Below are 26,753 nucleotides of genomic sequence, written 5' to 3' on the forward strand. Positions count from 1 at the left end.
ATAGACAGTGAATTAGATAGAATACTTACATTAAATTTACATAAGCTAGGGGCACCTGGGTGGCTCAGATGGTGAAGCATCTGCCTTCAGCTCATGTCATGATGTCCAGGGCCTGGGATAGAGCCCTGTGTCGGATTCCCAGCTCAGTGGGGAGTCTGTTTCTCCCTCTCCCTCTGCCTTTTCCCCTGCTTATGCTCCCTCTGTCTCTCTCCCTCTCAATGAATGAATACAATCTTTAAATATATATATATATTTAAAGATTTTATAAATATATATATTTATGTACATAAATATATATATATTTATAAACTTAACATAAATGATTTAGCTATCATAGGCTAGGTGTGAAATGATGACATAGTGAGTTGTAAATATATATTTGAAGAGAAATAAGTGTAGTGAACTGAGATTATCCAGGTTTATCAAAAGAGGCATGGTCTTGACAGAAGGATTGAATTAGCAGGAAAGAAGGTATTTAGGATCCATGGAATGAGGAATGACAAGGGAAAATGACATATTTTGTGAGGAAACGAACAGACCATTTATGAAGGAAGTTTTGGACAGTAAGGTTGAGGAAATGAGCCAGACCCAGACTCAGAGCTTAGCCACCAATTATGTGACACTGAACAACAAGAATGGTATCTAATGTCCTTAGATACACACTGGTAATAATAGCTACATTTTGCTTTTTCCCAAGGTTTCATGGAGGATCAAATGAGTCAGAATGATTCTGAAATAGGTGGATGGGCATGAACACTAAGAAATAGTATGATAAAAGTTTATGGTTTAAATAAGAGGAAAAAATGTTGGAGGGAAATATATCCAAATTCACTGCACTTGCATTAAAATGACATGACTATGAGGGATCTTTCTTCCCCTAAATTCTCTATATTCCAGATTATCTTTGAAGAACATATATTAATTAAAAATTCATTTCATTCAACAAATGAACTATACTAGATGCTAAGAAAATAAGAGTGAATAAAAGGAATAAAACCCAAGCTCGCAAGGCGTTTAGGTCTTAGTAGGCAGAGACAGACACGAAATAATGCAGATACTTCAGATAATTAGTGCTGTGCTGTGGTGTATTGATGGAGCAGAGCGTTGCTGCTAGATAGAGGAATCGGGGGAAGTCTCTGTGAGGATAGTAGAGACCTAAATAATGAATGGATGCCAAGACATGGGTGCTGAGCTGGGAAGAAAATGTTGTAGGCAGTGGGTCAAGCAGCTGCAAAGGCCATAAGCAGAATGAGCTACTTGTGCTTGAAGAACAGAAGGAAAGCCAGCGTGGCTGAAACATAGTGAGGAGGGAGGGTAGTGAAAGTGAAGTCACCAGGTACACAAGGTCACATCATGAATGATCTTTGAAACCATGGTAAGAAAATTGGATTTTATTCTCAGTGTTTTGGGATATTTCTATGACAAAGGAGGCAAGAACATACAACAGGAAAAAGACAGTCTCTTCAACAAATAATGTTGGAAAAACTACACAGCTACATGCACAAGAAGGAAACTGGACCATTTTCTTACACAGTACAGAAAAATAAACTTCAGGTGGATTAAAGTCCTAAATATGAAACCTGAAACAATAAGATTCCCAGAAGAAAAATAGGCAATAATTTGTTTGACATCACCTCCCAGATATGTTTCATCTGGGAAAGGAAATAAAAGGCAAAATTAAACTGTCGGGACTACACCAAAATAAAATGTTTCTGCACAATGAAAGAAACCATCAAAAACAACAACAAAAAAGCCCACTGAATAGGAGAAGATATTTGGAAGTGATATATCCAATGTCCACACACACACACACACACGCGCACACACACACACGCACACACACAAATACCAATTAAAAATGGACAGAAGACATTCACAGGCATTTCTCCAAAGATGACATACAGATGGCCAACAGACATATGAAAAGATGCCCAACATCACTCATCATCAAGTAAAGGCAAATCAAAACTACAGTGAGGTACCACCTCACACCTGTCAGAATGGCTAAAATAAAAAACATGAGAAACAACAGGGTTGGCTAGGACGTGGAGAAACAGGAACCCTCATGCACTGTTGTGGGAATGTAATTTTGTGCAGCCACTGTGGAAAACAGTATGGAGATTCCTCAAAAAATTAAAAATAGAATTACCCTTGATCCAGTAATTCCTCTACTGGTATTTACCCAAGGAATACAGAAACACCAATTGGAAAAGATACATGTACCCTAATGTTTATTGCAGTATTATTTACAATAGCCAAGACATGGAAGCAACCCAAGTGTCCTTCAATAGAAGAATGGATAAAGAAGATGTGGTATATGTGTATTTATATATATGTATATATATATATACATGTACATATATATACACACACATTTTTATATATACATGTGAGATTCTATTTTGATAAATAAGTGCAATATAAAATATTTGACCTAAAAAATAAAAAATAGAAACCAAATAAAAATTTAAAAATTAATAATTGTAAATATTATTTATTTATTATAATATATTTATTATTTATATTTGTATATATTTATTATTATAAATAATTATTATTTAATAAAATATTTAATTATTTAATAATATAATTATTTATTTTATTATTTTTTATTTTAAAAAATAAAATATATTTATTTAAAAAATAAAAAAAATAACATACACATATTATATATATACATTAATATAAGATATATATATTTGTATATTATATATATAAATTGAAATATAACAGCGAGATGGTAAAATAAATTCCAACTTGATTTTGTGTCAGTACATGATCTGCTAAGGTCTAATTAATAGGTATAATTAATTAAATGATGTCATTATAGTCCTATGTGGCCTTTCCAACATTAGATATTAGAAAAGTAGGAGCATTTGACATCAGCTCCCCAAGCTTTTACTAGTATGTTAGATAATTGGTAACATAATTAAATGGCATTTATTATGTTCCACACAGTGGGATGAAGTTAAACTGTTGGTTGAAAACACCAGTATTCTAGAGTGTCAGTTCTGGTTCCATGATTAATTTGCTATGTTATTTTCTTCTGCATTTTATTTCCTGAAAAATAGGAAAGCAAAATGGTACATGTGAAAAATAGATGTTAAGGAGAAAATTTGCAAATGTAAAGCTATGTAGATTTTGTCACAGAGTATTTCAAAATTACTGTTTGTCCTTCTCTTCCTGTCTGGCCACATTTCTGAGAACTAACGAGCTGAGCTGTCTTGAATGAACAGATAGTGGCGGAAGGACTTTGGCACGTAGAGAAGCACGTTATCTACTTTAAGTCCCCAAAACTTTATCACTGACTTCATAATTCCTTTAGTGCACTGTGTGGAATCAGCTCCCAGAAGTAGGCAGGCCCTGTGAAGGAAGAGGCCCTTTTCTTCCAGCCTTTCTGTACATGAAACAATAGATTTATGAAATACTCTGTACTTTCATTGCTGCCCAGAAAGTGGGATATTCTCTCATGAAAACATGTATTAATGGAACTTGGATGTCAGTTTTAAAGAACCCACTCTAGGGGCACCTGGGTGGCTCAGTTAGTTAACCCACTGCCTTCGGCTCAGATCATGATCCCGAGTCCCGGTATCAAGTCCCACATTGGGCTCCATGCTCAGCGGGGGTCTGCTTCTCCCTCTGACCCTCTCCCATCTCATGCACTCTCTCTCAAGTAAGTAAATAAAATGTTAAAAAAAAAAAAGAACCCACTCTATCTTAAGTCTCTGTAAAAATAAACACTGATCTCAGCATGAAGTGTTCGCCCGTCCCCACAGATGGCACTTAGAGCCACACAGTTTTCTTTCTCCAGAATGAAGGACTGACAGCCATCAGCCTTACTCTTTGCCTTATTCCCTTTCCATCACAAATAAGAGTTTTCAAATAAGTCTATTAGGGCCCTATCCTATCAAAGTCTTTGTTGTTTTTTAAAATGATTTTCATTTCTTGAGCATTCAGAAAGAAGCATCAAAAACCAAAACTACTTTTGACAGTTCTCAAAATAAAAAAATGGAATAAAAGTGATGGGACACCATCCCCTAGATTTTCATCCTCAAAAATGATCTCTTCTGAAGGAAAATGATATCGTTTTCAAGGAGCTGTGATTTTTCTTCCTCCTTTGATCTCGTTACTCGTGCTTTTCCAACAGATATTTCATAGAGAGTCCATATCAAAATCTTCAGAGGAAGTTAGGGGGAGAAGTCGATAGCCTTTATCTTCTGCCCTTGGGCAGCTTGGAGTCTTGCTGTTTTAAGAAGTGCAAACAGGATTGAGTTCCTAGAGATAATATGTGTCTTAAGAATCCCAGCTATTGGGGCACCTGGGTGGCTCAGTGGGTTAAAGCCTCTGCCTTCAGCTCAGGTCATGATCCCAGAGTCCTGGGATCAAGTCCCACATCGGGCTCTCTGCTCAGCGGGGAGCCTGCTTCCCTTCCTCTCTCTCTGCTTACTTGTGATCTCTGTCAGAAAAATAAATAAAATCTTAAAAAAAAAAGAAAAAGAATCCAAGCTATTGACTCAGACAGCCATATGTTCAGATCCTGCCCTTTCCCTTATTACTTTCCACCTATGAGACAAACTTATCTCCAGGAACCTTAAAAATATCTGCAAAACAAATATAATGTTAACAATCATCTCCTAGAGAGGCTATGAGGATGAATGAGGTAATGAATCATGCATATAAAGTATTTACCATGGTACCAGAGCTGCAAATAAGTACTTCAAAAGCAGTAGCTATTATTTCTTGGCAAACGCTAAAAAGGAGAATAATTATTATATAAAACAAGTTTTTTTTAAGTGGCCTTTGAGAATTATATTACAAAACTTATTCACAAATTGTAAATATGGACCATGTTTTCATTTTTCTTAATAGGCATTTTGAATTGTTGTATGGCGTACAATGTTGGTCTCCTAGGAGCAAAGATATTTTCCGGTCCTTCAAGTGAACAGTTTGGCTATGCAGTGCAGCAGTTTGTAAATCCAGATGGCAACTGGTAAGAATATTCTTTTTATGATTTCAATAAAAATACTAAATAAATTTAATATTTAACTCTAATAGCTTGTTCAAGTTGGTACATGAATGTATTATTAATGGATAGCCCTCAAATATCCTTAAATGAAGGATCTGTCCTTGAGAGTTGGTAACTTTCAGATTGACAATTAATGAGATGGTATAATGGTATTTTTTAAAAACCTAGATAGAAAATTTTCCCTAAATATTCCATAGTCAATTCACAGTAGCAGTTTTGACCATTTAATTAATGATCAGGGAGGGAAGGAAAGAGGGAGAGAAGGAGGAAGAAAGGGATAGGTAGGTGGGTGGACAGATGGATACATACATACATACACACATACAGTTGTTTTCATTTCTTATTCTGTAAAGTGTATCCACCACTGAGCTTTGTAAATGGTCAGCTAGATAATGCTGGCTATTGGCCATTTCTAGATGATAGAATTTTTCCCTAAATTTTTTCCTTCAGCAAGTCTTTATCCGCTGGCTTTATTCTAAGTCAACCATCCCTCCCACAAGACACTCACAAGCATTTAAGCAGAATTTAGTTACCTTTCCCTAGTGCCTTTGCATCATTTGCTTTTGCATGAAAGTGCCCCCAGTTTTTTCATGCTGTCTAATGGTTACATTTAAACCATGGTTATATTTATATATACTACCGACCCCTATGGAAATATATACTCCCATTGCTGGTTTAGGTTTCCCACAAAAATAATGAAAATCAATGCAAGGGAGTTCAGATGATTCTGAAAGTTGTCTTTAGGTAGAACTGTAGCTCCTCTCTTGTTAGTGTTGATGTGCACTGGTCACAGGAGTCCTGCCATTGGAAACTTAACTCCCCATTGCAGCAGAAGGTTCCAGACTTACTCTGGAGCTTCCAATTGGATCCTTCAGAGCTCCTTCCAAAGATCGAATGGGCTATTGTTGGCTTATCAAGTAAGAGCTGTAATTAATACTCTTTTTTTCTGTGAGACCTTATGTTTGATGCTCAAAAAATTAAATTCATAAACACATTTAAAATCCAAATTATTCATATTTTGGAGGAGGCCTATCTGTGTGATAAAGAAACAAAATGCAATTATCACTAAAGAGGTACATCTAAGGGTCTAAGAAGGCATCTTGAAGGAGGTGAATCATGAGGTGGGTCTTAAAGGGAGGAGACGAATAGGCAGGAGAAAAGCATTAACTAAAATGAGGAGACTTGGAAAGTAAGGGATGCTGGAGTTAGTCAGCCATCTGGAAGGATAAGATCTGGTTGAAAACCCAAAGAGTAGCAATTATTGACATCATTTGGGATGTGAGAAGACGTCTCTAACTATTATCTTATTAGGCTTTGATAACCATAAACTGTAGTCAAAAAGCTAGAAAGATGTTATGGTTGGTATAGTTTGACCTTGGAATCTAGCAGATGACCCACAATTTTATATGTCCAGCCCCAATTCTTTCCTGAACTGTAGACACCCATAAGAACCATCACTATGTTAATGCCTATTAGACATAACAAGGTTAACATATCAAACTTAAAACAAATACCTGATTTTCTGCACTAACTGATGAGACCAAAAGTCCTCGACTTCTCCCTTTCTGTCACCTCCCCCATATCTCATCCATTAGCCAGTCCTGTTGATACAATCACCAAAATACATGTGATGACAGTCACTGGGTTTCCCCTGTCTTCCCTGCAGCCCCTGCTCAAAGCCACCATGAGCCCTTGGGGGTACTGCTGCAGCCACTTCTCAGTCCGTCTCCTGCTTCCCTTCTTACCCCTCAGGACAATTTTGTGAACTCTTTTTTTTTTTTTAAAGATTTTATTTATTTATTTGACAGACAGAGATCACAAGTAGGCAGAGAGGCAGGCAGAGAGAGAGGAGGAAGCAGGCTCCCTGCTGAGCAGAGAGCCTGACGCGGTACTCGATCCCAGGACTCTGGGATCATGACCTGAGCTGAAGGCAGAGGCTTTAACCCACTAAGCCACCCAGGCGCCCCCAATCTTGTGAACCCTTAAATACATGATTCAAATAATGTCACTGCCTAGACCAAAACCCTCTGTGGCTTCCTACTGCTATTAGAATACATTAAAATTCCATAAAGGGTCTTCTGTGATCTGGTAGCAGTCTGCCTATCCCATCTCATGATTTATCCCCTCACCCCTGTGCTCCATGAATTGTGTCTTCTGTCTGTCCCTTGAACATACGAAGCTCATTACTACATCAAAGCTTCTCCACATGCTTTTCTCCTATAAGGAGCAATCTTCCCAGGATCTTTGCTTGGCTGCTAGGTTCCCATTTTTCAGTCTCAGTTCACATGTCTCCTCTTCATAGAAACCTTTCAGAGCATGTCTGCCAAAACGAGATCGCAACACGCCTCCTAGCCACTCTCCTACCTTCCGTGTAGATTTATTTTCTGCATAGTAGTTATTAGTATCTGAAGTCACCTTCATTTGTTTATATGCTCATTGTCTGTCTTCTGCCCTGTCTCTGAATAGAGGCACATTGGTTTTTTCCAATGGTGTTTACTCAGAAACAGAGTGCTATCTGGCACCAAGTAGGGGATCAGTGATTATTTATTGAATGAGAGAATGAAAGTCCTATCTCCAAATTAATCACCTGAGGTACTCTACAAAGTGAATTATAGTAGTTGACTTAAGTGACCTGAGCAAGACCTTTGGAAAGACTCTGATGGCCTGCTTCCTAAGTGTGACCTTGCTGAGGACAACCTGCCATCAAGCTTGAAGTTGTTCTTTTCAAGTGACAAGGTAAAGGTTGTTCTTTCTGGGGCAAGTTCATTCTGAGAGAAAGAACCACCATCAGGAGGAGATGCTGTTAGAGACAGCACGCCTACCCAGGATTGGAAGGCAACTCAACTACTGGCCACACTGCAGGTTGAAGTTGAGTAAGACCAACAGGGACAAAATGTTGATAGGAATCTAGCAGGCAAAGTCCTGGGAATGTGAGAGGCAGCCATACATCCTTTTTGTCTCCATGATTCTCTCTGAAGATGCAAAACATTCTTAAAAGATGAGTGTATCAGCAACTTGATGATGAGATTCTGGTGCTGATCAGGTTATGTCCAGACCAAGGAAAGTAGACATTCCTAAGTCCTACCGTGGCCTTCTCATGACATTCCAGAAAAATATATAAACACAGGACAGGGACTTGTGGGGAACAAGGCACCACTCTATTATTGGCTGGGCTGGTGCTTTTAACTCCAGTGTAGAGCTTTCTGGTAAGGTATAATGTTAGCCTTACTTCCCTCAAGCCTGTTTATAAGAGCACACCCCAGCACACAAGAAGAGGAGAAGGGAGAGTACCTGTGTTCCCCAAGAGGCTGAGTCCTGTGGCAGTGCAGAGCTGGAAGGAAAGATAGCCAAAGCTGGCGTGGCATGCCAGTCTGTCCTTTCACTGTGCTGGCCTTCTTAAAGCAAAGAAGCAGAAGAGGCTGCGTCATGGACATGATCCACTACAGGCTGGACCCTGTGTGAGGTGCAAAGTAGAAAACATCGACTTGCCTTTTAAGGAGTGTGGAGTAGAGTCAAAGAGGAAGATTGATATGCAGAGCCGGCAGCCATGAGTAATACCAGAGATATAGTAAAGGCCAACCCCACGTGGTGAATAGTGTTGTTGTTCTGTCAGGGTCATAACTGTATTATCTTACTTTTAGGAGCTCATTCTCTCCTCCCAAAGCATGGGATGCTCGAGGGACAAGATTTCCTCCTGGTCCCTCTCTTATCAGCCTGGCCCTGCCAAGGTGCCTTGCCTCGGAGGACAGGGCTGTGGCAGGATCCAGCGATGGCGTGTCCCACTGCAGGGCTGGGGTGGGACACAGCGAGGACAGGCAGCGCTCACAGCTCTCGGGCTCAAGGAAAATAATATGAAACTTGGAATCCAGAAATGCCTATTTGTTTTGACGATTGGCACCGTGCCCTTCTCCACTCCTAATTTATGACAACTGCACAGACATTATGGAAGTAGCAGATGTGGGAAGGACTGTTTAAACATTAACTTTCCTCCCGATACTAATCAAGTTAACTTTGGGCACAGAAAGTGGGATTACTGTGAATTCCTTTAATAACTGTGAGTCTTTTTCTCTTGGACTTAAATAACACACTCACACATACACACATACACACCCTTTTATTTTCTTACTCTCTTACTGCTTGTCCTGAAGCTGCTGTTTGGATAGCTTTTCCACTGCTTTCTTTGACTTTCTTTACAGTCTGCATTGTTGAGCCCCAACTCTCTCTCTCTCAGCCCTTTCCTCCCTTCTAACATCTCGCCTACGGCTCTACCTGAGTTTTCTTTTTTAAAAGATTTTATTTATTTGACAGAGAGAAAGAGATCACAAGTAGGCAGAGAGGCAGACGGGGGGGATGCGGGGGGGGGGGAGAAGGCAGGCTTCCCGCTGAGCAGAGAGCCCGATGTGGGACTCGATCCCAGGACCCTGAGATCATGACCCGAACCAAAAGCAGAGGCCCATCCCACTGAGCCACCCAGGCGCCCCTCTACCTGAGTTTTCTTAAACCACACTCCTTATTTTTCAGGTACAACTTCAGCTGTCCCATATGTCCCTTGTTTCTTAGAAACAAGGCATGGTTTACATTGGGATGGACAAGATTTTCACAAAATGATCTTAATGCTTTTGCTTGTTTTATTTACTATACTTTTATTACACTGTGGATTTTTACTCTAGAAATAATGCTGATTGGCTTTGAGAATGCTAGTGCTTTTTTAACAGTCTCAAACAAGCTGCATAATTTTAAATGCAAGATTACCTCCCAAGCAGTGCAACAGAGCACCCCTCTGCCTGTAAGTAAAGCTGTGGTCTGCTCCCCTTCTGTGTCACTTTGAAACCCCCATTGTACACACAGGATGTACACATGTAGATGAGGCAATTCTTATCAGAAGCAATTATACAAAGGATTGAGATATGTTTAAAGTCATTTCCTGGAGGCTTGTGGTGATATGTACTGTTTCTGTTTGTCTAATCCAAAGGCCTGCTGCATGAACAGTCTGAGCTCATTATATGACTCAAAAACCTTAGAACAGTCACTTGTGTAACAGAAACTGTCTGGAAACAAGGGGTATTTCCAGTGGGAGAGATGTAGTTTCTTGTGTCAGCAAGGACTGGTGCATACTTGTTCCTAAAGAAAAGAAGAGAAATATAATGAACATGTGTTATGGCCAATAAAAAATCCCATTATGTATGAGCTTATATTATAGTTCTAACTTTTTAACTAAGAAAAATATGAATAAAGCTCTATGTGTGTTATAACAGCTTGTCTATAGGAGATATGGAAGAGAATTTTAGATGAATAAGAAATATTCAGTTTTATAACACATACCAAAGATTATGCCATATGTAGGTTGGTAATAACAGTACTTGTTATTTACTGATATTTGTAATATTTAAAAGTACTGAGTACTCTTTCTTTGCTGAACATGTAATACTCACAATGGCTCTATTATTACCCTTTTTACAAATGAGGGGACTGGAACTTAGAAAGGTTAAGTAGTTTGCCTAAGATTGCAGAGCTAAGAAGTAATGTGCATATGGTAGATTAATGTAAAACAGAGGTAAGATGTTCCAAGTATACATTTTTTTTAAGTATCCAAGGAAGAGAGTGGTAGAAGGTAATCGGCATTTATAAAAAATATTTAATTCTGTTGTCATATAAACTTCATAAAGTAAGATCAACTTCATTCAGTATTTTGAATTAAAATTTCTGTTACAAAACAGCATTGTCTGAACAGAGATGACAGTTCCCATCTGTCTTTTCATTCTCTCATAGACAGAAATTTGTCATGTAAGTCAGTAGCCAGAGCACAAGGGTTTTACCCTTAGTTTCCCCACCCCTAGCTGGGTGACTTTGAAAAAGTCACACACCCTCTCTGGAGCACAAAGAGAGGACCATTCCTACCAAACTGGAATGTTTTGAGCACCTTGTGAGAGTATAAAAGTAAAGAACTTCACTGGTGAAATCCAAATAAAATCTGTAGTTTAGTTAAAAAAAGAAAAGAAAAGAAGAAAGTAAATCACTTCAAAAACTAAACCACTTTAGGAATAAATCTAACCAAAGAGTACAGTTTTCTATACTCAGAAAACTGTAAAACACTAATGAAAGAAATTAAGATGACTCAAAGAAATGGGAAGATATTCCATGCTCATGGATTAGAAGAACAAATATTGTTAAAATTTCTATACGACCCAAAGCAGTCTACACATTTAGTGGAATCCCTATCAAAATACCTACAGCATTCTTCGAGCTAGAATACACAATCCTAAAATTTGTATGGACCCCCAAAAGGCCCTGAATCGCCAGAGCAATCTTGAAAAAGAAGAGCAAAGCTGGAGGCATTACAATTCTAGACTTCTAATTATAACGCTGTAGTGATCAAAACAGTATGGTACTGGTACAAAAATAGTGAAACAGAAGAGAAAACCAGAAATAAGCCCACAACTGTACAGTCAGTTAATCTTCAGTAAAGCAGGAAAAAGGCAGTCTCTTCAACAAATTATGTTGGAGAAACTGGACAGCTACATGCAAGAGGAAAAAACTTTCTTATACCATACACAAAAAATAAATTCAAAATGGGTTTAAAGACCTAAAGAAACCATTGAAGACCTAAAGAAGCCTAAAGACCTGAAGAGACAAGAAACCGTCAAAATCTTAGATGAGAAAACAGGCAGTAGAACTCTTTGACATCAGCCATAGCATTTTTTTCTTGAGATGCCTCCTGAGGCAAGGGAAACAAAACTGTTGGGACTACATCAAAATAAAAAACTTCTGCATAGTGAAGGAAACAATCAAAAAAACTAAAAGGCAACTTACTGAATGGGAAAAGACATTTGCAAATGACATATCTGATAAAGGGTTAGTATGCAAAATATATAAAGAACTTATGGGACTTGTGGTACCTGGAAGCTCAGTCACTTAAGCATCTGACTCTTGATTTCAGCTCAGATCTTGATCTCAGGGTTATGAGTTCAAGCCCTACACTGGGCTCCATGCTAGGCATGGAGCCTGAAAAAAAAGAAAAAAAAAAAAAAGAAGAAGAAGAACTTGTGGAACTCAACAACCAAAAAAAAAAAAAAAAAATCCTAGTTTTTAAAAAATGGGCAAAAGACATGAATAGACGTTTCTCTAGAGAAGGCATACAGATGGCCAGCAAGCACATGAAAAGCTGTTCATAATCACTTATCATCAGGGAAATGCAAATCAAATCTGTTTTGAGATATCACTTCACACCTGTCCAAGTAAGTAAAATCAAAACACAAGAAACAACAGATGTTGGCAAGAATGTGGAAAAAGGGAAACCCTCTTCCACTGTTGGTGGGAATGCATTCTGGTGCAGCCATTGTAAAAAACAGTTTAGAGTTTCCTCAAAAAGATAAAAATAGAACTGTCCCACAATCCAATATTTGCACTACCGGGTATTTACCCAAAGAATACAAAAACACTAATTCAAAGGGATATATGCACTCCTGTGTTTATAGCAGCGTTATTTACAAGAGCCAAGATATGGAAGCAGCCCAAGTGTCCATCTATTGATGAATGGATATAGAATGTGGAAATATTATTCAGCCATAAAAAATAATGAAATCTTACCATTTGCAATAGCATGGATGGGTGTAGAGAGTATAATGCTAAGTGAAATAACTCGGAGAAAGACAAATACTATATGATTTCACAATTATGTGGAATTTAAGAAACAAAACAAATAAACAAAAGTTAAAAAGAGAGAGAGAGGAAAAAAAATCCAAAAACAGACTCTTAATTATGGAGAACAAACTGATGGTTACTAGAGGAGACGTGGGGGTGGGAGGATGGGTGAAACATGTGATGGGGATGAAGGAGGGCACTTGTGATGAGCACAGGGGTACATATGGAAGTGCTGAATCACTATATGGTCCACGTGTCATTAATATTACACTGTGTGTTAACTAACTGGAATTAAAATAAAAACTTAAAAAAAAAAAAAAAAAAAATGATATCCACTGTTTAAAAAAAAAAAAATAAATTTTATCCACTGTTAAAAAAAAAAAACAAAAAACTAATTCACTGTGCATATGTGAAGTACTCTCCTTAGCACTGTATAAAAATACATTGGGAGAAAATCAGGGTTTCTTGAAAATCAGTTCCTCCCTACCTCTCTCCACTGCCTGTTTCTCAACCATTTCTCATCTGTCATCGATTAGCTTCCACGCATATTGGATTAGCTTCAGTTCATTTCTTCTTCTTCTTGGCCAAGAATACTATTCCGATCCCTTTTCCAAAACAATCATGTCTATGGCCTTTAAATATTAGCCAATATCATCCTTTATGTCTTTTTCCAAAGATAAGATTCTCTTGCCATTAGGGTATCCTGGCAGTGCCATTTACTGTTCTTACTTTGTTTATTCTCAGAGTTTGCTTTTATTTTAAACACATGACATATATATGTATTCCTTTTTGTTCTTTCATTATATTTTATTATTACAAACTTGTAATTTAGTCCAAGTTTTGATTCTGGAAAGGCATTAGAAGTCTGACTATAATAGTCTTACACTTTTAAGCTTAAAAACTTAATATGTTATAAATAATTATTATGTTATTGCCATATAATTAAACCATCACTCAACACTCTTAATACAGATGTGCAAAATAGCATGTCTCCTATCAACAAAGATCTTCTCTTAGGCGGGCAGGAGGGGCAGAATAGTGAACCAAGGACCTTTTAGAACCCCATGGACCACTCTGGTGCTGATGCACCTACATTTGTTATACCATAGTTGTTCATTTCTTTTCCACAAGTTTAAATAATCTTTATGGCTAAATTTTTTTCATGTTTTCTGTTATTTATCATAAGTAAAAAATCTGTAGTAGAAAAGCACTTTAAATATCCCTGCTCTGACTTGTTTCTCCCTTCCCCCACTCTGGATACAAATTTGTGTGTATACCTACGCACGCGCGCGCGCACACACACACACACACACACACACACACATCTTTTGTGACTTGCATAGGGGATAGATCCTCTACTCCCTAATGTCTGGAGATCTTCAGTGATCTGTAAAAATTCTCCATGCCTCGCTAGCTTGTCTTATAATTTAAAGCTTTCCACTGTGTTAATGCCTGAATGTCTGTTCCTGGAACAAAGTTCATTTACAAAAATGAAGGGGGCTTACACATGCACACCTTCCTGGTGACCAGTTGTATGAAACTTTTCCATTAGTCTAGCTCCATCCAAAGAGGGATTTGGGGAATGCAAAGTGACACAGGTGGAAACTGTTTGTTAATTTGTTTATAGCCAATAGGATGGACAAACAATGAGTACTAGTCCTCTAGAAGAGTTCTAAGAAGAACTTAACTGTGATAGAAAGAATCAGGGGTTTGAAATGAAAGGACACAGGTGCAGATCTAGTCTTTGTTGCCAGTTAGACACTTAGACTTGGTTTGTTTGTTTTTTTTTAAATAGGAAAACAGGAATAATTAAAACACCTGACCTTTATTTATAAGGATTAAAGAAGACAGTGTACATAAAAAGTACTTTATAAAGCAGTATATAAATGTTGCTTTTCCAAATTCTATCATTGATAAAACAACCATCTGCCGAAATATGTTGATGAAAGTACAATCTCATGGCTTTGATTTACAAAAATGTGGTGGTCTTAAAAATCTTTCCTGCCCTTCGATGAATGTGGAATTTATATCATCACAAGGCTTTAAATTGAATATATCAGCTTTTGATTTTAACTTTAGGAAAACCGCATGTTAGATGAGTCAGCATAACAGAATCAGCTTTTATTTGATTCATTTGCTTCCAGTGCAAAAGCTAATTTCCAGGCTTTTTATGAAACAGAACAATAGGCTTAAGATGTTTTAGCAGTAATGAGGTTGGTAGACTCCACATCAGGGAACTGAAAGACATTGAGGGTTTAGCCATCTCCTATTTAAGGAAGTAGTCTGGCAGCCAGAGGAGTCTGAGGTAGCATAATGAAGTTTAGAAACTAAAATTGCCTTTCAACACATGCCAAAGGGTTTAACTATTAAATTTATAACAACAGTATTTCCCAACCAGTAGCTAAAAATGCACTCTCTTTATCTGTCTTCCTCCTTCCTGGAGACTTGAAGTCTTCGCAGGTGATTTCTTTGCATCATAAACTCTTTTTGCATTATAAGCAGGAAGCACGTAGCTGTATAGAACTCACCAGACCCCTTGTGTCATCAGTGGCTTGGAACTAACCAATGTAAGGAATAATATTTACACTTAATATACTATAGACTTAGAAATTTCGTGTAATAATATGCTATATACAATAGGTTTATAATCCTAAGTAAAATATCCCCTTGGATGTCTGTAGGTATCTCAAATTAAAATACCTCATACTGAGAGCTTGAGCTTACCCTATCTCAAAATCTTGCTCTAAGGTATCCCCCTTATCTGATCATGACGACTTGGTTCCTTCTAGTTTCTCAGAGGAGAAAACTTGGAGTCATCCTTGACTGTGTGTGTATGTGCGTGTGTGTGTGTGTGTGTGTGGGTGGGTGGGTGGGTGGGTGGGTGTGTGTATTTAAAAACTAATCTCTCGAGAAATTCTGCTAGCCCCACCTTCAGAATATATCTAAAATAAGATCACTTCTCACCAGCCCTGTAGGAGACCCTCATTACCTCTTGTCTGGATTTTGCATTTGCCTCTGAAGTGTTTCAACAGCTTCACCTTTGCCTAGTGCAGTAATCCTCAACAAGGCAGTCTTCACAATCCTTCTAAAAATGTCAGATCACAACACCACTGTGCTAAAAACCCTCCAATGGCTTTCTCATGTCACTCAGAGGCAAAGCCATGTTCTTAGAATTTCGTACCAATCTTACGGGACCTGGCCTCATTACCAATCCGACCGCATCTCCTCCCACATTCTTCCTCATACACTGTGGTCCGACCACAGGGCTTTTGCACTTGCTGTTCCCACAGCCTAGTAATCTTCCACCAGAGTCTTATGGTTTACTCCTTCACTTCCTCCAAGTCTTCGCTTAAATGGCACCTTCTCAGTGAGGCCTTTTGTGACTATTCTAATAAAGATTATACCACACCCTCCATGCCACACTTTTATCTTGCTCCTTTTTCCCCCTGATCACCATCATGATATGTTTTATATACTTATTAAATTTATTGTCTGTCTTTTCCCACTAGAATGTAAGCTCTATGAGATCAGAAATGCTTGACTGATTTATTCACTGATGTATCCCCAGTGCCTAGAATCAGGTCTGGCACATAGTAGGTTTGGCCACCATATACAGCTGCACAGGTTGCATACTTAACAAGGCCAGAGCACACTATTTATATGGAAATGGTATTCCTTGGAGTTGTGCAAAATTTCAGCGCCACAGGATTTTAAAAAAATCTTTGTTGAATCAAAGAAAACATGTTTTGCCCTACTATTTTAAGTATACCTCTGTCAATAATCTCCAGAAAAATCGCTAGTATTAAAGGAACACTTGGAGAGTTTATAGACTCACAGACCAAAGGAAGATATTTATAACAGCCCCTGGATTGTGGGTTTAAAACTACCTACACCTCCATAAATACTGTTTACTAACTAAACAAAGTATTTTGAATTTCACTGGAGGTGGGCAAATTGGCTGTGTTTGGGAACTCTACATAATCACTATTTCCCCACAAGATAATTGAACAGTAAGTGTTATTTTAAGTCATCTTGGAAGAATTCCCAGTTTCACTGTAGGAAAGAGAGTCTATATCTTGGGATTTTGTTTTGTTTTGAGAATCAGCACACATGACTGTTCATACAGCTCTTTTGTCTGGTTACAACGTTAGATCCATTCCTTCAATGATGTTTTGCCATATTTCAGCAGGGTTTACTCACTCACCTATCCTATTCTCTAACTTGGTAACATTTTCTCCTGGCATGTTGCTTCCTGTTAGGGCTGATTACATAAGATTTTATAGATAAATATACCAGCCTCCCTCATCTTCCTGTCTGAGTAATGCAGGAATGTCACAATTTCCTTGGAGTAGCCACTGGTGATGTCATAACCTTTCCTTAGAAGGATGAATTGTCAGGAACCAGGATTTCACTGAGGCCTGTGGGTAGAAACGAGGAGAGTCTACTGGAAATGTTGCCAATAAAGGAGTTGAAACGTTCTCTGTAGTTACTAGCATGACCTGGAGGCTACTTACTAATGTGCTTCGCCATATTGAAAGAATGAGTCCTATATGATGAGGACACCCTGGTTCTTTACCAGTCACCAAAATGATCTGGTTTTCCACTGGTATCTATTATGTTATGAGGTTAACATGGCATCATACTGTCAGAGATTCTTTGAGAGATTTACAAGTATTTTCACATCCTTTTAGTTAAGAGGCACACAGTTATGCAGGTACTTCTTTTCCTCTCTTCTTCCCATTGGATTCATGTAGGAGGCCATAACTCTCACAGCAGTAGTGATGTCATACCCCCTCCTGCATGTGAGATTATCAAATCCCAAATCCTTCGGTGAGGTTGAAGGAAGTGAGGCAGGAAGGGGTGTCCAGGGAACACTTAGTCAAGAAGAAACACCAAGAGCTTTTGAGCTTTCTCAGTGAGAAGTAGGTAGCTGATGGTGCTTTACTGCTGAAGGCTCTGAAGAAAACAAGATTGTTAAATTTTAGTGAGAAACACTTAACTTTTACTCTTTCCTGCCCTTGGGCTGGTGAGGATGGATGGAATATGTGTATAATAAAAGTCGCCCAAATTGCCACATTTAGTACTTTTTGAACATAATCTGCCCTTACCTACATTATGAACAGTATAGCCTGGGCCCACAGTATGGATGTGCTCCTCCTACAAGATCACGTTGGCTGGTGTCCTCCTAGACCCCAGCCTCCTAACACACCACACAGCCACACCCTCACAGTAGGCGTGGCCTGACCATCAGATTCCAGATCTACTCCTTGATTGTTCTGGAACCCAGCCCATTAGTCCAGATAGTTTTCCCAATCTGGGCCCTATGGCAGGCCTTTGTGCAGATAACAGGAAGGAGAATTAGTTAAGGGTTAAGAGGTTGGGCTTCAGAATCAGTTACACTTAGCTCTCACTAACTTTGTGAATCATTAACTGTCATTCAAAGTAAACTGTATTTTCCTCTTTCTGTAATTATTCACTCTTCCTTCTGCTGAGAATGATGACTGCCACCTACATCCTTCAGTATCCATTTTTGCATCCTTTGACCATTTTAATGTTTGTTCCATAGAGGAACTTTTTTTATATCTTTCTGTTCATTTGTATTGTTATTGTTTTACTTGTCATGCTTCTTAAACAATTTTACTAGATTTAATAGACAGGTGTGCACCTTAGTCTTTTTGTAACAATTGTGGCACTCTATGAGGCACATGTTGTTTAATCAACAGTGATTAAATATTTATACAGAAAGCTCATGAAAGAATTTAAGTTTCATCTAATCTTCCAACCCTGACAAGGAAAAAATACACTGAATCAAATATCTTCCTTAGTAACTGAATACTACTGAGTAATTAACCTACTATAGATTCTGAAGATCAGTCTGTTTACATGGACTCTTTCTGTCTATTCTTCTGTGAACAGAAATGTTAGGTGAGTGGCTCCATGGGGAAACACTTAGTCTTTAGTTGGAGAAGCTCTGTAGGAAATTAAGCTAACCAAAAGGAAGATGTGAACTCCAGTCTCCAACCGCTGCATCCTGTGTCCTGGTTACAAACACGTTACACCTAAGGAAAGCTCCATCATATGTTTGCTCTGTGTTTTTGCCAAGAATCCTCTTATATAGACAAGAAATAGTAAAACCACTTAGATAACTCATCCTCTCCCCAAGTAAAGTAACATATGAAAATACTTAGGACAAGAAAAGCACTCAAAAAATGTTAGTTTTTGCTTTTGGTTTTAATATTGTTTCATTCTTTTAAGTTGTGCTGACCAGTATGGCAGCCACTAGCCACACATGGCTACAGAGCACTTGAACTGTTACTTTTCCATATTGATTTGTGCTCTCTGTACTGCTTTGTGCTCTGAGTATAAAATGCTAAATTTCAAAACCTTAGTATGGAAAAAAGAATGTCATATATCTCATTAATAAATTTTATTTATAATGATTGCATACTAGTTTGGATATATCAAGTTAGAGAAAATGTATTATTTAAGTGAATTTTACCTTGGCTTTTTATTGTATTAGTGTGACTACTAGAAAATTTTAAATTACGTATGCAGGTCACATTTGTGGCCTACATTATGTTTCTATATTGTACTGCAGATATTTAAGAAACTTGATCAGCTAAGAGAAAAGGAAAAAGAATAAATTATAGCTGAACAAATATAAACTACTTTCTTATTAAAAATCGGAGCTAAATGTGGGAGGGCTTTTTCATTGTTTTGTGGCCAGTTTTAACCTTTAAGAAACTATACTAACATTTTACATCTAATGAAAAAAATTCCTATTTCTAGGTTACTGGTTGGTTCACCATGGAGTGGCTTTCCCAAGAACCGAATGGGAGATGTGTATAAATGTCCTGTTGATTTGTCCACTGCTACATGCGAAAAACTGAATTTGGAAAGTAAGTGGTAATTAGCAATATGATTTTTTTTAGAGATGACAAGATCTCATTTGTTATAACTCTAGCAAAAAAAAAATAACAAAATCAATCATAGTCTGTCTTAAAGAAATATAGACAGCTTTTTTGCCTTTATATCTTTAGTTATATGAGGTCCAGTTGGATCCAAATTTCCAACATAGCTTAAAGACCTGATTTAATAAGATGCCTGAGAAATGTGCTGCCTCTTGGACCATCTACCCCCAGACTATGGACCGGTTTCCATCAGTGTTTAGGATTATTTTGCTGATCATTTACAGATATCTAAGTCTCTCTACAGCTCTCTCCCACCTCAAAACAAATCATTAGGTATAGACCTGTCAAAACTAATATTGCATTTGGAGATGCTGAGAAACCTTGTTTCTTGTCACTATTTGAAATACTTTGGAATTGTTTGGAACTGCTGTTTTAATTATCCATATCTCAGATGCTTTCTATTAATGCAAAAGTTATTAAAGGTGCAAGACTAAAAAGCTAAACAAGTCATGTTTCCATGCAATATTTCCTGGTGCATCTAAAAAATTACTCAATTAAATCATCATCATCATCATCAGATAAAAACAAAACAAAACAACAACAACAAAAGAGCATTGAGGAGGCTTAGAGTTTTAAAGAACTAAAGCCTGGGTTAGGAAAATACAGTGTAAAGGAATCAAGGGAAAGTAGAGATTCAAAAACAGTGATTAATACTTAGAAGTAAGGGCATGTTTCTTGCACATCTATGTGTACCAAATTACTAGCATCATTTCTGGCATATAATAGGAGCTCAATAAACATGGGATTGAAGGAATATCAGTGCTGTCAAATGCTATAGGAATTGAAGGGTATAAAGACTGAGTACAATCATCAGCTTATACAAGGAGATAATGAAGGAACTAGATCAATGATCTCCAAACATTCTGAACACTCATCTGTATAAAACATAAGTAATACATATTATAAATACATATACATATACATATGCATAATGTTTCTAAAAATAATAAAAATATACACATTAATGGGGAATGCTCAAAGGTTTATTACATGGCTCAAACATTTTATTTTATCACCCCAATGTACCATATCACCTCTAACTTTTGAACACATCCCAATGTATATATTTTCTATTTTTTAATATTATAAAAGAATTTATAAGAATAAGCACAAGGGGGGCCCCTGGGTGGCTCAGTGCGTTAAAGCCTCTGCCTTCGGCTCAGGCCATGATCCCAGAGTCCTGGGATCGAGTCCCTCATTGGGCTCTCTGCCCCGCGGGGAGCCTGCTTCCTCCTCTCTCTCTCTGCCTGCCTCTCTGCCTACTTGTGATCTCTGTCAAATAAATAAATAAAATGTTAAAAAAAAAGAAGAAACACGAGGCGTTATATGTAAGCGATAAATCACTAAATTCTATTCTTGAAACAAGCAAATAAATAAGGTTTAAAAAAATAAATTTAAAAGAATAAAAACATACACTAGCAGTTTCATTATTTTCTTTCTGCACTCCAGCAGATCACATTTTGCAACTTTCTTTCCTAGAGTATGAATCTAGTAGTGTTGAGGGGAGAAATAGGTCACAATGAATTTAGGAGCCTGTGAGGTATGAGCAAGTTCTACAACTAAAGGTAGACCTTTATTTCTAGAAGTTACGGAGTGAAGACTTGGGAAAGTATTTCCATGGAGTAGCAGGTTGAGTGAAGATTTTCTTAATGGAAAGGAGATGATCTTGTGTATAGGAAGAATAGAAGGAAGTGATAAAAGGGAGTAACCATTAGTCAAGAATTGAATTAAGTGGTTGGAATTAACATCACTGGTCTATGCGAAAATTATTCTTAGAAAGATTTCTCCCTTCTCAAAGACACAAGGGAAAGAGAAAACAAGGAGGAAGTAAAACAGTAAAACAATGACCCTGAGTCAACAATAAAACAACAATAAACAAAAACAACAATAAAACAATAAAACAATCACCCTGAGTCAAGGGGGATAAATGAAAGTGGCAATGTTGGTTTGGCAGAGATTAGAGAACTTGAGTAAATAATACTATTGAAGAGAATTGCAATGCTCCATAGCTCAAGAATGGCTACAGTGGATGATACCCTAGTTCAGTGGGAGAGAGAAGGTTGGGGAAGTATATTTATTATTTTACATGGTTAATCTCACGATTTCCTTTTAAAATTCACTCACTAGTGCTTTGGGCCAGATTCTACTGTATGGCATTTTCTCTTTTTTTGATGACACTTTAAGGATTTTTTTTTTTTTTTTTCTGATCCAGCATAAAACATTAGATGGAGCTGTCGTGACCTTGAAAAGAGTATGTTGGCAAACCGGAGACCAAATAGTGTCCTCAGATATGTTTTGTTTGGCCAACACTTTGTTTTTAAAAAATTTAAATGTAAATGCCTAAAAGTCATACCCTTTCCACACACCATTCCCTAATATCTGACATTCTGTAACCTCACACATTTAAGTGTACAAACTGCCAGATGAGTGAGGGCCCCTCATTTCTTTGCCTATGATTATATAATGTGAGTACCTGGATATGGGACACTAAATTCATACACGCTACACATAAACATCAGCATGTGGTTTGTTTGTTGGTTTTTTAACAAGTTTAAATAAACGAAGATTTATTCACTTTTTAAAATCTTTTTCCCTCTGAAAGCTTCCACAAGCATTCCCAATGTTACCGAAATGAAAACGAACATGAGCCTTGGCTTGACACTCAAAAGGAACATGGGAACCGGAGGATTTCTCGTGAGTGTTTACCTTTCAAATTCTCATCCATTTCAAGAAAGTATGAAGTTAGGGTCTTCTCACCATCCCACCTATCACATCAAATCTTGATACTTAAATGTTCGAGTTTGCTTTTGGATAAATCATGCAATGTGGATATCCAACATGAAATGCCCTTCTGTTGATGTGTAGACTTCTTCAGATATTCAGCAAAACCAATGCCACAAAACATCTTAGAAAAAAGCAGCACAAGGAACACCAATTCTTTGCCTTTGGAGAGTATGCTTAGCATTTGTTGTTAATAGCAGAATTCCAGGTTTCATTTCTCCTTCCCATAGGAACATTCAAGATAGATACTGCTAAGTCAGAGAGTGCATTTCAAACCTGAAGAGTATTTCTGCCTTTAATCCTTTGCTATAACTGTTGGCGAATCTGATATCATCTAAGTCATGTCTGGGTCTCTTCCTATTTCATGTTAGTGTTTACTCTCATTTATTTTCTAGAATGCTGTGAAAAGACATCACAAATCAGTGCAATAAAATACCTTCTTTAACAAGTGGTCTGGGGACAATTAATTGGTTAGTAACTTGTATATCCAAATATACTTTCAAGTGAATTAAAGAGTTAATACTAAAAACTGGAAGAAAATGGAAATTTTCTGAAAGAGGGAGGAGTTTCTGATCTTAGAACTAACAGAAGAAATAATATAGGAAATTGTTGAAAAGATTTGACTATATTAAAAAATGAAAACCATCACATACCAAGAAAAATTTTGAAGGCAAATAAAAACCCAAACTTATTAGGCATTTTCATCAGCTCATAGATGATACTAGTTATATTACCCTGTTAAAATAGCCATAGAATGCTTAATAGTTTAACTTTACATTAGTTATTTCTATGTCATTGACATGCTTACCTAAAAGCCTATGTGTATAACCAAATTATTCTAAAAATATAATCAATTGTTAACAATGTCATTCTACTTTTATTAATAGACACTAGTATTCTGACATTGGTATTTAGACATCAGGTATTTCTTATAATTTGTGTAATCCAAAACATAAATGAATATTGCAATGATCTTCATGGTTTATGATATTCCAAAGTGTTTATAAGGTTGCCTTCCTCTTTTTTTTTTGTTTGCTTATTTGTTTTTAAGGTTGAATAAAGTCAGGAAGAGGAAAATATTAAAATATAATAAAATTTAATATTAAAAATATTAAAATTATAGGATGTGCTTCAAAATTTTTAATGTGTAACCAGATAAAGTAAATTAAAATTGCTAGAGAATTTAAGAGAGTAACAACCAATGTAGCAATCAGAGAAGGATGGAAGAGGGAGCAAGGAAAGGAGAGAGAGGAAAAAAAAAAAAAAAAAGCCAAAGCTTCCTTTACATACCTAAAAGGTCAAAATCTTAAGATACTCTTAAGAATTATGTGGAAAAGACTGACAATTATCACATTTTTTTGAAACTTCCTAAGTTCTGGGCTTAAAGCAGGAATGTAGTTCTGGCATTAACAGTTGGCATATTCTAATTTCAGCTTCTAAATGCTGTTTTCCATTGCTTTTAAAACAAACAAACAAAAATCTTGACTACTTCATGAGTTGTTGTTTTTCAAGGTGATTTTAAAAAAACAACTGGGGATGGGGATATAGGAATCAGTAATTGGTATCTGTTACTCGGTAAACTAACCACAGGCATCAGCTGTGATTGTCTCCTAACTGATTGGCAAAATGAATGAGTTTTTAATTTTTTTATTATGTTATTAGTCACCATACCGTACATCATTAGTTTTTGATGTCGTGTTCCATGATAAAATGAACCAGTTTTATAGGAGGAACAACTATGGCTTATTCCTTGAACATGAAAGATGACCACAGCTGTTTTTTCTTTGAGCAACCAACAATTAAACTGGGTCAAATAAATTCCCTTTTATTCTTTCAACTGCTTTTTGCAAGTTCACACTTTTTTGTTAAGTTTTAATAATTGATCCACAGCTTTAAGTAAAGTTAAACTTTGTAGGTGCTCTTTAAGATCTTGACTAGATTTCTTGTTCCCATTTTTGTCCTTTTACATATAGAAATTTTAATATTCTTTAATATAATGTTTCCCATGTGGTTTAATCACAATTGAAGCAGGAGTTCTTGGCATTCAAAGGCTGCTGAAAAAGAGAGATTTGGGGCTGGGTTGATGGGAATATGAAGAATTGTAGTATGTCTGGCGTGGGCAGGGAGACAAGTGGCAGTTTGGATGACTGAAGATTTTAGGTAGTAGAAGTAGAGGGATCAGAAGTCCTCAAAGAAATACTTCAGAACAAAGTTAAAAACTGGCAGTTCAGGAACCTCACTGTGTTTGTTTAGCCCATAGAGTGTTTTGTTGTTTTTTTTTTAAAGCTAGATTTTCACACACAAAAAAATGTCCTCTTGGGCTCTCCTTGAAAATTGGAAAGATCTGGCAAGGCCATAGTGGCCTGCCCCTGTGTTTGAGGCCTGGGTTCTTCATGCATCACGATGTCTATACCAGCAGCACTCCTAGGTTCCTGCCTGGCCCTGGAGCTTGTGGGTTTATGGCTTCTGCTGAATAGTACAAGTGGTAGTATATCGAGAGTATAATAGTATAGATGAATGGTATAATATTTGTTCAAGAATAACAATAGCAGTGATGCTGGCTCACAATTATGACCATTTGCTATTTACCCCATGCTGTCCTACGTGTTTTATATCTACAGACCCACTTAATCTTTACAGCAACCTAAAAAGATAATAGGTATGATTATCCTCATTTACAGATTTAGCCCCCAAGGCCCAGGTAACTGAGAGACCAAAGATGAGAGACCAAAGCTCTTTCCCTAGCTTGGGGGTTGGGGATGACCTGAGGGTCTTCTCCCTGCACCGCCAACACCTGCCTCCCAGTCCACCTTCTACCTTCTTTCTCCCTTACTTCTGGTTGTTCTTTCTTTCTGAGACACTTTCTCTGAGAGGCTTTTTGTGACCTCTTAGTTACAATTCCTGGTGTCCTGTAAAGCCATAGAAATGATCTCGGAGTTTCACAGATGGAGACGTAGAGGACTCATGTTTTCCCTATGTTTTGTCGTTGCTCTCATTTCTTTGAAGACGTGTGGTCCCCTGTGGGCACAGCAGTGTGGAAGTCAATATTACACAACAGGGGTTTGTTCTGACGTCAGTCCCGATTTTCAGCTCTTGACCAGCTTTGCACCTGCAGTTCAGAGTAAGTGATGAATGTGCAGTGGGTCTGAGAAATGCCTTACGTGAAGGGGGAAGGTGGGATTTATCAAGTACCCTCGAGTCCGTTTTACTTTGTTCCAATTGCGTATGAGTGTGAAGACTGGATTACCCATGGAAATCTGTTTCTTTCCTCTTTTCCTCTGTAGCCTGCCCTTCCCTCATAGATGTTGTGGTTGTATGTGATGAATCAAACAGTATTTATCCCTGGGAAGCAGTAAAGAATTTTTTGGAAAAATTTGTCCAAGGCCTGGATATAGGCCCCAAAAAAACACAGGTATGGATTTGAATAATACATACACTAACCCACAGCTTTCTTTCTGAGAAAATATGATTAGATTTGAGGTCTTCATTTTTGCATTTGTCAGATCCCTATATTAAATGCATTTAACGGTCATCTTGACTGTTAATTGAACCTTGTTGTTCTCAGTTGAAACATTGAGTTGTTCTATGACTTTGAGCCATGCTGGTCTTTGAGATTTTAGATTTCTTTTTCTAATGCAAGCATTGGATGCAGGATATAGCAGTGTGTGTGTGTGTGTGTGTGTGTGTGTGTGAGAGAGAGAGAGAGAGAGAGAGAGTAATGAGGGGAGGAACAGAGAGGGAGATAGAGAATCTCAAGCAGGCTCCACACCCAGCACAAAGCCTGACGTGGAGCTCGATCTCACAACCCTGAGAGATCATGACCTAAGCTGAAATCAAGAGTCAGATGCTTAACTGACTGAGACACTCAGATACCCCTGGGATATAGCATTTTAATTCTCTTTAGTTGCTTATTTTTCCCTCCTATAACTCATGAATTTATTAATAGATTTTGAAATCCAGTTATGTATTTTTTTTCTTGAAAGCCACTTAGACTAATTATTAATTTCTTTTATGTATTGTTTGCTGGCAATTGACAATTGTCCTTGAATTCTGGGATTTTTATAAAGAAGTCCATAGATAGTGTAATCCTATCTTTTATTATTTTTTAGTCTTTTATCATATTTTAGTCTGTCCTTCCTTTTTTATGCAGGACAAGTCTTTCAATAGTTTTGTGTAGCTACCTGTGTTTTAACAAGTCTTTAATTTTCTTTTCTATCTTCTTGAGATAGGTGGTATCCACAGGAACAGAAGCTTCCTGCTTTAATAAAACTGAATAGCATTTATTGTTAAGGTTCTGGGTCTTTTCTCTTTCTTTTTTATTGGATTTGCCATTT

General features: G+C 37.3%; 1 protein-coding gene across 1 annotated transcript in view; it reads left to right on the plus strand.

The window, feature by feature from the left end:
* Window positions 1–26,753, plus strand: part of ITGA2 (integrin subunit alpha 2) — a 106,167-nt gene that overhangs the window by 22,007 nt on the left and 57,407 nt on the right. Inside the window, exons 2-6 of the mRNA XM_032851455.1 lie at window positions 4,870–4,990; window positions 19,457–19,566; window positions 22,241–22,332; window positions 25,426–25,540; window positions 25,704–25,831. Of these exons, the coding sequence (XP_032707346.1) occupies window positions 4,870–4,990; window positions 19,457–19,566; window positions 22,241–22,332; window positions 25,426–25,540; window positions 25,704–25,831 (566 nt within the window). The remainder of the gene's footprint in view (window positions 1–4,869; window positions 4,991–19,456; window positions 19,567–22,240; window positions 22,333–25,425; window positions 25,541–25,703; window positions 25,832–26,753) is intronic.

This window comes from Lontra canadensis, unplaced genomic scaffold, assembly GCF_010015895.1.
Source record: "Lontra canadensis isolate GAN:19392208 unplaced genomic scaffold, GSC_riverotter_1.0 scaffold5, whole genome shotgun sequence".
Taxonomy (NCBI): domain Eukaryota; kingdom Metazoa; phylum Chordata; class Mammalia; order Carnivora; family Mustelidae; genus Lontra; species Lontra canadensis.